The following is a 12348-nucleotide window of genomic DNA, read 5'->3' as shown; positions in this document are numbered from 1 at the left end:
TTTGGGATTGAATTTAGAGATGGCTGAAGTTGCAGGAATGGTCGAGCTTCCAGGGGATGAGCTTGTAAAGAAAAGCTCAGGGAATCAAAACCCGAGTCTGGAGTAATGTTTATCATTTAGGAGCTGGAAGGAGGGAAAGAAACCCTAAACCTGCACTGTCCAGTGTGGTAGTCGCTAGCCACATGTGGCCATCTAAATTTAAATTAATTAAAATTAAATACAATTAAAAACTCAGTTCATGGATCACAATAGCCACATTTCAAATGCTCACTAGCCACGTGTGATTAGTGGCTACTGTAGTGGACAGTACAAACAAAATGTTTCCCTCATCATAGTTTTATTGGACAGCATTGCAAAGATATAGAGAAATACTCATTTGAGAGAAAACCAGAAAGCCGATGACCTTTCAAGGGAGAAGAAAGTTTAAGGATGAAATGTTTACAGTGTCAAATGCTGAAAAAGAATGAAAATCGGGGTAGGGACAATCCATGGATTTGGCAATAAGGAAGTCATTGGAGACCTTTAAGAGCAATTTCAGGTAGCATGGTAGGGACAGAAACTGACGTAGCATTGCACTAGGAAGGCAGTAGGTAGAGAGCAAGTTATTGAGATCTTGGACAAGGAAAGGAAAGAAAGAAGACAATAATTAGAGAAAACCACAGAGTCACATGGAGGGGTTTTAAAGATGGGAGACTTGTTCATGTTTGGAGAATGGACAGACGTCTATGAAGATGTTAAGGGCTTTGTCTGGGAAAAACTCCTTGTTTCTCTTTTTACTGTCACAGTCATAATCCTCAGAACACTTCAGTTCTAGTCACCAAATGTGTGTGTTTTTTTAAAAAAATATTTATTTATTTATTTATTTATTGGCTGTGTCGGGTCTTAGTTGCAGCACGCAGGATCTTCATTGAGGCATGCGGGATCTTTCGTTGCAGTGAATGGGCTCTTCGTTGCAGCACTTGGGCTTCTCTCTAGTTGTGGCCTGTGGGTTTTTCTCTTCTCTAGTTATGGTGCACGGGCTCCAGGGCACGTGGGCTCTGTAGTTGTGGCGTGTGGGTTCCAGAGCACGTGGGCTCTGTACTTTGCGGCACACAGCCTCTCTAGCTGAGGTGCCCAAACTCAGTAGTTGTGGCGCTCGGGCTTAGTTGTCCCGCGGCATGTGGGATCTTGGTTCCCTGACCAGGGATCGAACCCACATCCCCTGCATTGGAAGGCGGATTCTTTACCACTGGACCACCAGTGAAGTCCCCAGATGTGTGTTTTTAATCCCGCACCAACCAGTTCTCCAACATCAGCTGGATGTCCTACAATTCAGTTCTGACACTGTCTGGAATTAGGGTCAGATCTCACAGGTTAATGGCTCAGCCTCACAAGCCTGTCCCCACTTCAGACACCAGTTGCAAGTCTTAGATTGTTTCCAGTACTTCTGACCGACCAGCTATAAGTTGAGGTCCCTACAACATCATCCTTGGGTTTCATGATTTGCTTGAATGTCCCACAGGATTCAGGAAGACACATTTACCGTAAGGGATATAGATGAGCAGCCAGATGAAAGATACGTATGGTGAGGTTTGGGGAAGGGGTTAGGAGCTTCCATGCCCTCTCCTGGCATGCCACCTTCCTAGCATCTGGCAATCTGGAAGATCTCTGAACTCCATACTTTAGGGATTTTTATGGAGGCGTCATCACATAGGCACGACCGATTATTAACTCATTTTCCAGCCCCTCTCCAGAGGATAGCGGGTGGGGCTGAAAGTTCCAAGTTTCTAATCATGGCTTGGTCTTTACAGTGATTGGCCCCCATCCAGGAGCCCACTCAAAGTCAGCTCATTAGCACAAAAGATACTCCTATCATCCAGGAAATTCCAAGGGATTTAGGAGCTCTGTGTCAAGATCCAGGGTCAAAGACCAAATATTTGAACAAAAGATTCTCCTAGCGCTCCTATCACTTAGGAAATCATAAGAGTGATAGGAGCTCTGTGCCAGGAACGGGGCTGGGGGCGTGGGGAGGGGCAGAGAGCAATACATATATTTTCTGTTATTTCACAGGCACCCAAATCCCTGCCCTGCATTTGCTTCTCTTTTTAGCTATGAGTTCAAGTTTACAATAGTCTGTAAACTTGGATATCTCATGAATATCCTGCTAGCACCTCCAACTCAACACATCTAAAATCAAACTCATGATTGTCCGTCCCATACCCATTCCATTTTTTATATTCTTTATTCCCAGCTCATCTTTCCAGTTACTAAAGCTGGAAAACTTAGTCATATGTGAATCATTCTCTCCCTCCCCTCCACTCCTTCAGTCAGTCAGCTGCCTGGGCATGCTTATTTTAATACCTCTGCCATAGACTCATGTATTAATTTATTCTTTTTGTTTGTTTGTTTAGAATAATGATTATGAAATATTTCAGGCAAAAAGGGTAGTAATAGAGAACAATATCATAATGCTAGTGTACTCAGCCTAGCTTAAGAAAAACTTGAAATATGAAATCCATTCAGATCCCATCCTTCTCTCCATACCAAGGGTAATCAACATTTAAAATTTAGTATTTATCATTCCCATGCAAGATTTATAGTTTTACTCCACATGTATCCATATATAGTATAGAATATAAGTCGGTATGTTTTTAAACTTTACATAAATGGTGGTATACTGTTTATCCTACTATAACTTTTTTTCACTATTATTTTTGAGATTTATCCGTGATAAATCATCTTTCATTTATTTTAAATGTTATTTAATGAATATACCATAATTTATTAACCACTGTGCATTTTACTGTATATAATGTGTACACATATATACACACACATTTGTATATATAATAAATGTATGTGTGTGTATAATTGCTTTTATTTTTTTACTTGACTCTAGAGTTGAAATGGAGTGATGACATGGTGCAGCATTTCAGCCATTTTTTGGGTAATTGGAAGAATTCTATTCCTCAAGGCAGGTAAAAACTGTTTTCAATATTTTCTACAGTTCTATCCAATGTGCTCTCTGCCACTTCATTCTTTATTTTTTCCTCTTTCTCTTACCTCCTCTAACTAGGCCTTGGGCATTGTTGGCTCTTTTTGAGAATAGTTGGTAGATCTGCCTGGCTTATAGGATTAAAGGATAGAAAAATGGAATTCCCTGGCAGTCCAGTGGTTAGGACTCGGTGCCTCGGCCATGGCCCGGAGTTTGATCCCTGGTCAGGGAACTAAGATCCCACAAGCCACACCGTGCGGCCAAAAACAAACAAACAAACAAAAAATTCCATTATAAGATAGAGATTTAATCATGAAATAAATTATGAATACACTTCATGTTGAAGGTTATTGTTTATCATTGAGGGACACCACAATTTAATGGCATCAGGTTTATTTTTAAGTATTATTAAAGTATATATATACTTTTTTATAATAATCTTTTTTAAAAAAATAAATAAATTTATTTATTTATATATTTTTGGCTGCGTTTGGTCTTCGTTGCTGTGCGCGGGCTTTCTCTGGTTGCGGCAAGCAGGGGCTACTCTTCGTTGTGTTGCGCGGGCTTCTCATTGCGGTGGCTTCTCTTGTCGTAGAGCATGGGCTCTAGGTATGTGGGCTTCAGTAGTTGCTGCACGTGGGCTCAGTAGCTGTGATTCGCGGGCTCTAGAGCACAGGCTCAGTAGTTGTGGCACACGGGCTTAGTTGCTCCGCAGCATGTGGGATCTTCCCAGACCAGGGATCAAACCCGTGTCTCTTGCATTGGCAGGCGGATTTTTAACCACTGCACCACCAGGGAAGTCCCTAAAGTATATTTTTAAGTGTTAATATTTTTAAGTAAAGCTACCTCATAAGTTTGCTAACTTACAACCAAGAGAATTTCTAGCATTTTTATATTATTCTAAGAAAGATAATTCACAAGTTACTTTCTAGCACTTTATATTCTTCTAAGACATTATTAACAAGGTAGAAATGCATAATCCATCTTTTCTTAGAAAATTGCAACAACTCAGAAATATGGCAGTGGACTAAGCTTCCTGGACTGACATGAAGATGACTTCAGAAGTGTTACGGATACTTAGAAAATTTAGAATACCCAGGGAAGTCAACAGCCTGAATGAAAAGAATGGGATTTCTTGAATTGTAAAAATATCAGTCCTTTTGTACCATGGTGGTATCATTGGTGTGGAGCTTTAATGAAAATGAGGGTCTAACTCACTTGGGAAAGTTGATCTTGAAAGAGGTGAACTATTATAAGGTCAAAGAAATTTTATCATACAGTATGTATTGGTTAATTGTAATTCTTTAATTCGTCATTCATTTTCCCACAAGATAATTGTCTTGACAGTCTTTCTGCTTAGTATTAATTAAACATCCACAACGTGTTCAGTATTGGTTAGAGCATTCAATATATATGACCCCTAACACAAGGAGTTCACATTCTAAGACTTGCTTTAAAAATGATCTTCCTTATAAATATGTATGTTTGATCTACTTTATTGTGTTTCCTTTATCTTTTCTCTTTTCTTTATTTTTTACATAACGGGTAAGTGAGTCTTTTCAGTTGATCATTTAAGAAGACTTGATATGCTGATTGGTGAGACTGACGCATGGGTTTGAAGCCTGACTGCCATTTAATTGAAAATGACACTGAGCAAGTCTCAAAACCTTGCTAGCCTCAGTTTCCTTGTCTATACAATGATGAACCTATGATACTTACCTTTTAGGGCTGTGAGGATTAAAGATGCAAAGGAGTTGGCACATAGCAAAAGCTCAAAAAGCTCTCCTTTTTGGTAGACTAAGTAAAAATAAGACAGGAGACATGGCTTTTGAGGTATATTTTTGAGAAAGTAGGGAAGATATGAAATATGAAGGGGGTTAAGTACACCTAGTCAATGTCAACTAGAATGCTTCTGAAATATGATAGTGATTACATAAGTAGAACAAACTTGAAGATTTTTGAAATCCAGTGTACACAAGCTAAAGAGATTCAGAGGTGGGTAAAAGGAGGGTCACAATCACAGCAACAAATTTTATGTTAAATAGACATTGACTTAGGTGGAACTATACAAAATTGCCACCTTTTTAGACAAAAAATGGGTGAATATTGGCAATTTAATATTGTTCACTTAATAGATGTTCAGAAGGGAAGAAAGGCAGTAGGGGCTGTGAAGGAAAGGGCAGAGCCCTTTAGCTGTGGTGCAGTTAACCAGGGCTGTCGCTGTTTTTAATACAGAATGGTTAGGCTCCTGCAGATGTGAATCAAGTATTATTTAGTGCCCTCTTCTCTTTGTAGAGAAAAAGGGGATTGAAGATGCGTGAAGATGTCATGCCAGTGGGTTTATAGAAGTCTTTGAGGCCCTTTGACATTCATCACGGTTTCCAAAGGCTTTAACTTACAAAAACACAAATAAGATTTAAAAAAATAAGTGAGGAAATTGAGAAAAAAGGGAAAATAAAGTGACATTCAGATCTCCTGCTGTGATGTAAACAGTGACCAGCATAGAGCTTCCTCAAATCATCTTTGGAAAGGAGAAAGTATAAATAATATTCCAGCACAGCACTTCCCTTCTTGATAAGCAACTGCAATTTCTGAGTTCCTATGTAACATAGCAGTAAGTGCCATTGAGAGGCCATCTTCTACCGAAAAACAAATATCTTTTAATTAACACAAATTGTATTTCAAGATTTGACTACAGTACTGGAATAGCTAAGAAAAGATGTTCTTTCCAGAGACTACCTTCATTTCCAGTCTTCTTAAGATATTCCATGACAATAACTCTTTTCAGTGTGGTCTGAGCAGGTCCTCTGAATCTGATTATGTAGTAGTGATACTTTTGGTATATGTGTCTCTTAAAAGCATTGCATTAAAAGCAGAATAGTTAGCTCTGGTAGGTTATTATTTCTTCAGTTAGATTAGATGAAGTGTTTTTGCATCTTGTCAGAATGGTCTATGGACCAAAAATGTTTGAAAATGATTTTTTCATTTCCACTTGTCAACTGGTATCAGTGAGGAAATGAACTGAATTTCTGTGGCCAAGTACTTTGCTTTCTATGGGTGGCTAGACTAAGACTTTGTGAAAGGGGCATGGAGGTAGTATGCTTAGACTCATAAAACACATCCCCACTCCTAGAAAAACACTTGAAAATGTCTAAAGTATCTCTTCTAGGGAAAGAGCTATTCTCTATCCACTACATCCATGTTAAGTAGAAAGAGTGACAATACTGTGACTTCCCTCCCTCTCTCCCACTCCACTTGTTTTCACTTGTCCTCCCCTGAAGCCTCCCATCCCTCTTTTTCTTCTTCAAAAACCAGCTTATCCTATAACACTTTAATTTTCCTTTAGAATTTAAGTGTAAAATGGTACAGGGTTTATACAATTTACTTTAAAAAGTGATTCTTCTACTTATGAGACAAAAGTTCTCACTGTTAGAAGACATCAACTTCATGCATGTTTGTGGTTTTTAGGTCATTTCCCTGGAAATTCCATCTTTTGTACAATTAAGTGCCCATTAACCATGCAATGTTTCTGATCCTATGAGAAGATGAAAATATAAAAACTGAGATGCAAGCTCTGTCTCTCATAATTCTTAAATTCTTTTCAGTTAGCGCACACAAAATCTAGTTCAAGTGCTTGGGCTTTACAACTCCAGCCCCCAGCACAACTTTATTTACGAAACAAATATAATAATCACAGTTGGAACACTAATTCTTGGAGTCAGATTTCTAACAAAAAGCGTATGGTGGACAGCATTTCTACCTCTTGAGCTTAACCTCTCTCTTGGCAATTAGATCTAAAGGTAATAGGCAGAGATGTCTCTTAGTTGGCAAAACACACACACACACACATAAAACTTGAGTATTTCTCCCACCCAGGATGACATCAGGATGTCAAGGATGCCAAAGATCTAAGGAGTGTTAACCTAATCCAGTAAGCGAAACGGGATTTTGAATTAAAGTATAACTAAAATGTTCCAAGAAAAAAAAATACTTCGCTGAGATTCACTATTTTTAAAATGCTGGCAATTATTGATGGGCTTTTTCAGATATTTCACTTGTTACCAAGTCGATTAAGAAGCAGGGAATAATTTATGTTTGTGCAACAAAATGCGTATGTGGCTGGAAAAAAAAAATTTTTTTTAAAGGATCCTGTCCTTTTGAATATACGCACTACGTATTAAATGAAATACATTTGTCTGCTTTGGTGCCACTGGCCAGAATAAAAGCTCTCCTATCTGTGAGGTTGAATTGAGATTTCTTTTCTGTTTAAAATGCCTGCTTCCAGTATATGTAAAAGTGGGAGACTGGCTGGGAAACCAGGGGCTAAGGGGGATGGGAACGAAATGGCTCAGACTGAATCTAAGAGCTGAACGTGTGTGAGAGAAAATCCTCCTCCAGCCTCGGAGGGGGTGTCTCCCCCAATACCAGCTCCCTCCTCCCGGGCTCGCGGGGCGGGCCCGGTTTGCTCAGTAGCAGCAGCGGTCGCAGCAGCAGCCCCGGGGCTGAGCGGCGGCGGCCTCCTGGCAGCGCAGGGAAGCAGAGGCTCCGAGAGCGCCCTGGGGAGATCCGGCTGCCGCCGGGATGGAGGAAGCGTCCAGTGGAGTCGGATCCTCCGGGGACGGATTTCCTCCCCAGCTCAGCCCCCCTACAGCTTGCTGGGGTCTGCTCCGAGCGCCTGTAAGGTGGAAGAGGCCTTCGCCTCGGCCTGGCAGCGGCAGCCGGCGAACTAGGCGGCCACAGCGGGGTAACAGGCGAGCCGTGGCCGCTCTCGGGAACCTTCGCCGCCACGACCGCTCATTGTCTCTCCCCTTCCACCCGCGGGGCAAACAGGAAGCGCGCCGCCTGGCCGAGTGACGAACGGGCATCCGGGCCAATGAGCACTGCCTACGAAGAGCGTGGTGGCGAATGAGCGCGGAGAAGAGGGGCGGAACTTCCGGGCGGGCTGTCACCCTCTTCCCCCCTTTTGGGCTGGAGGCTCCACCTTTTGTGTTTCCCGCACAGTCAATCAAAATAGGAAAAAAAATCCCCGGACCGCTCCGGCCGTGTCCGCCGCCGCTTCCCGCATCCTCTCCCGCCGCCGCCGCCTTCGCTCCTCACCATGTGTAAGGCGGCGGGGAGCCCCGCCTGAGGTGCCCTAAACACACTATGACCGGTACGTAAAGCCGAGAGAGAGCAACCCTTGCTGCTGCCGCCGCCGCCGCTACCGCCGACCACAGCCAGCCGGGGGCCCCCGCCGCCGGCTCCCGGCCCCCTGTGTGCGACCGAGTGTCTGTGAGAGGCAGAAAGCCGCACTCCCCTCCGCCTCCCTCCCCTCCCCGCCAGCTACCGTCCACCCCTCAAGCCCCAGCAACGCAGTGTCCCCGCCGGGCCCGGGGCTGGCGGCCCGGGCCGCCGGGATCGCATCCCCCTGTGTGCGGGCGCGGGCGGCGGGCGGGCGTGTGAGTGACTGACGGTGCGAGAGGAGCGAGCGCGAGTGAGAGCGAGCGGCGCGAAGGGAAAGGGGAGGAGAGGAGAGGGGGCAGGGGCAGCGCGGGGAGGAGGAGGAGGAGGGAAAGAGGAGGAGGAGGGTTACAGGCAGCGGCGGGCGGGGGCAGCAGCAGGAGGGGAGGAGGGAGCAGCCGCCGCCGCCGCCGCCGCCGGGGGGCGGGTGGGGGAGGGGAAGGGGACTCGGTCCGGGCTTTCGGAGTAATTTCGCCTCGGCCCGCGGGCCCCCTCCCTCTCCTCCACCCGCCTTCCTCCCCACCCCCACCCCCCCGCGCTGTGCCTGCAGCTCCCGAAAAGCCCGTGAAACAAGAGGAAATGGCTGCCTTGGACGTGGACAGCGGCGGCGGCGGCGGCCACGGCGAGTATCTGCAGCAGCAGCAGCACGGAAACGGCGCGGTGGCGGCGGCGGCGGCCCAGGTGAGGAGCGGCTTAGCCCCGGCCCGGCTCCCCCCTCGCGCCGCTTTCTCCTCCCCTCGCCTCTCCCCTCCCTCCGCGCTTCTCTCCTCCCCTCCCCCCGCCCCGGGAGCTGCCCGCCCGAGGCGCCAACGCTCCGACCCCGCCCGCGCTCCCCCGCCCGCCGTCTTTTTGTGTGTGAGTGTGTGTGTGTGAGTGAGAGAGAGTGTGAGTGTGTGTGAGCGTGCGCCCTCCCGGGGGTGGGTTCCGGGCGGAAGGTGGAGGCCCGGCGCGCGGCCCGCCGCCCGCCTTCCCGCGGACGGTGGAGCCCGTGTGCGTGCGAGCCGGAGGGCGCGAGCCGGAGGCGAGGAGGAGGAGGAGGAGGAGAGCGCGGGCTGGCGCTCGCCCGGGTGCAGCCTGCGAGGCCCGAGTCGCACTTCCTGTGCGAGCGCGGCCCGGCCCTAACCGCCGCCCCCTCCCCCTGTCTCCCTCTCTGAACCCGCCCATCGGGGGTAGGACACTCAGCCGTCACCGCTCGCTCTGCTGGCCGCTACCTGCAGCAAGATAGGGCCACCATCGCCGGGCGACGACGAGGAGGAGGCGGCCGCCGCAGCCGGGGCCCCCGCCGCCGCCGGAGTGGTAAGTCTCGCGCGCGGCCCGCCCCCGCCGAGGCCCTGCGCCCGCCATCCCGGGCCCGCGGCGCGCCCGCCATCCCGCCCGAAAGGCCTCCTCGGGGCCCGCGCCTTCCCGGAGAGGGACGCTCGCGCGGCCGGGGCGTCCTTTCCTGCTCTTTCGCATGCTTGTGCGGATTAGAAGCCAGACCAGGCTTTCTCTACATTGTCACTGCGGCACCTCCATCCAGATTCACTACAAAATGAAGTCTGAGAGGGTGGGGGTAGAGGACTCCAAAATGGATGTTAGAGCAATTCATATCAGTGCTGAAAACTCCTTCGCCGAGCACTACGGAAATTTCAGGCACAGCCTATCGGTCATAGATAGTATCAGCTACGGAGGCAGTGTCTTCAGTTTCTAGCATTTTTTGGACTCGGGGCTTTTCCTGCTGGAAGTTACTAGATCTTACTGATTTAAGTGTTAAATCGTTTTTTTAAAAAAAGGAACGAAGGTTTACCCTTTGAATTACTCTTTTGTGTACAAGAATGAACACTTGAATACTTTTTGAGTGCTTTTTTGGTGGCCATTCTAAATTGTCGAATTTTAGTTTTTGCAGACTACTTAAATTTACAGTAATTTTTCGTAAATGGAGTTTAAGTGACCGTTGAAATCGGCGAAGTTACTTAGTACTTTGGGTTTTGAAATTGAATAGGTATACCAGTGTTAGAAACAGAAGTACGTGTATGGAATTGTATCAATATTTACATGAATGCTAATGCATACCATACTTAGTTGAATTTGGTTGGCAAAGCTATATTTTCATTTTATTGTGATTGCCAGTCTGGTAAGATGTGGTGGGATTCTCTTTATAGGGTTTTTAGTTTGTCGGGGGCAGGGGGAGGAGCTGGTCAGTGTTACAGGAGGGCTTCATACCAATTAGCTAGAAACTGTTTATAAGACTATTGTGAATTTTATATTCGTTTGAATCTTTGTTGTTGCATTAGTTTAGCATGTAGATGTGTTCACTTATTAAAATAATTGAAACTTCTCCCATCATTTTTGCGTGTTTTTTTTTTTTAATGTGGATTATGGGAATCTGTTTGTGTCATGATATTTTGAATTGTCACTGTGGACAAAAAAGTTTGATATTTGGTATAGTCTGCAGGAAATTCTTAGTATTCCAAGGCATTAAAAGTGAAGCTAATGTTAAGCTATATTGTTAAATATTGTATTTGTAATTTTAGTGTTTGAAATTATACTGTAGAGGGATGTGAGTAGATTTAATGACTTAAAAGTATGACTTTAGGTTTTGTCCTTTTGTAAGCAGATTAAAATGTAAAGGCTTAAAATCATGTATGTGAGAGGCATTGTTACTTTTAAACAAATTTATGGACTGGTAAACCTCTTTAATGAACTATATCCCGTTAGGCCCACAGTGCCACAAAAAAAAAAAAAAAGTTTATCTTAAAAAAACCATTGCATGAGTAAAATTGCAAAGCAGATTGCTTCTACTTATCTTTTTTAATCTTTCAAATAGAACAAAAAACTTTTTGTAACTGCAACTTACCAGGTTTAGATATCAGCTCAGTGATTGCGGGAGGAGAGAAGTGAAGGAGGAAGTTACAGGTAAAAAATATGTATATGTACATGAGTCTCACCCAAAGAATAGAATACTGTCTCCAACCTTACCCTTCTGTGGCCATATACTTGTAGGGAAGTTGTTTCCATGCCTCTTCAGCTCCTCTGAACTGCCAAATCTCTACTGACATCACATTTCCCGCCAGATGAACATGAACCAGAATCAGCCTGAGCATTTTTTCTTTGTATGTTTGGTACCTGTGCATAACATTTTTCACTGAGTAAAAATTAGTAAGACTGCTTGAGTATGTTTGCCTTAGCGAATGGGAAAATTATTTTTCCAGTTCAAAGATGAATTTTAGACATGGACATCTCAGAAAATGAAAGAATTTAAGTGATTTCATAGTAGTTTTCCCCACTTACAAATGTGTTTGGATAATGTTACTTTATTCAAATTGCTGGGAATTATGAGAGGTTTAGGGAGAGATTTTTTGGAGCTGTGCTTTTTAAAAATTTTATTTTGGGTTTATTTCATATTTACACAAAAGTTGCAAAGATAGAACTGAGAGGTACCTTTTACCTTTCACCCAGCTTCCTCAAATGTTAATATAACCATGGTACATTTGTCAAAACTAGGAGATTAATAATGATACAGTGTTATTAGCTAAACTATAGACTTTATTCTGATATCACCGTTTTTTCCACTAATGCCCATTTTCTGTTCCAGGATCCAGTTCAGGATACCACATTGCGTATAGTATTGTTGTGTTTAAAACCAAGGGGAAATATACACATGAAATGCAACTTTATACTAGTTTAGTTTGGCATTTTAAGATTAAAAGGGCATTGAAAAGCCAATAGCTGTACTGCAGATTTGCTTTACATATTTTCAGTTTAGAATTTGTTAGAGTATAATATGTGTTCATCCTGGATCCTGGCCAAGAGTGTTTGGTTACCCTCAGTACAGAGCTGAGTAGGTCTAATCACAAAGCAGTCTCACCTGTAATGTCCCACAGCGTGGACTCTCAAAATTGGTTTGATGGCAAGACTCTTTTATACTTTTTTTTTTTTTTTTTTTTAATTAATTTATGGCTGTGTTGGGTCTTCGCTTCTGTGCAAGGGCCCTCTCCAGTTGTGGCAAGCGGGGGCCACTCCTCATCGCGGTGCGCGGGCCTCCCACCATCGCAGCCTCTCCCGTTGCGGAGCACAGGCTCCAGACCCGCAGGCTCAGCAGTTGTGGCTCACGGGCCCAGCTGTTCCGCGGCATGTGGGATCCTCCCAGACCAGGGCCCGAACCCGTGTCCCCT

General features: G+C 44.8%; 1 protein-coding gene and 1 long non-coding RNA gene across 2 annotated transcripts in view; both read left to right on the top strand.

Moving 5' to 3' along the window:
• LOC132368552 (uncharacterized) overlaps nt 1-4447 on the top strand; it is a 39877-nt gene extending 35430 nt beyond the window's left edge. The window contains exons 5-6 of the long non-coding RNA XR_009504121.1: nt 2879-2957; nt 3969-4447. This is a non-coding gene — a long non-coding RNA (uncharacterized LOC132368552). The remainder of the gene's footprint in view (nt 1-2878; nt 2958-3968) is intronic.
• Nucleotides 4448-7450: 3003 nt separating this feature from the next.
• SP3 (Sp3 transcription factor) overlaps nt 7451-12348 on the top strand; it is a 62946-nt gene continuing 58048 nt past the window's right edge. Inside the window, exons 1-3 of the mRNA XM_059928117.1 lie at nt 7451-8126; nt 8745-8875; nt 9368-9490. Of these exons, the coding sequence (XP_059784100.1) occupies nt 8120-8126; nt 8745-8875; nt 9368-9490 (261 nt within the window). The 5' untranslated portion in view covers nt 7451-8119. The remainder of the gene's footprint in view (nt 8127-8744; nt 8876-9367; nt 9491-12348) is intronic.

Source organism: Balaenoptera ricei, chromosome 7 (genome assembly GCF_028023285.1).
Source record: "Balaenoptera ricei isolate mBalRic1 chromosome 7, mBalRic1.hap2, whole genome shotgun sequence".
Taxonomy (NCBI): domain Eukaryota; kingdom Metazoa; phylum Chordata; class Mammalia; order Artiodactyla; family Balaenopteridae; genus Balaenoptera; species Balaenoptera ricei.
The sequence above is the reverse complement of the archived record's forward strand: the minus strand, read 5'-3'. Positions and strand labels throughout refer to the sequence as shown.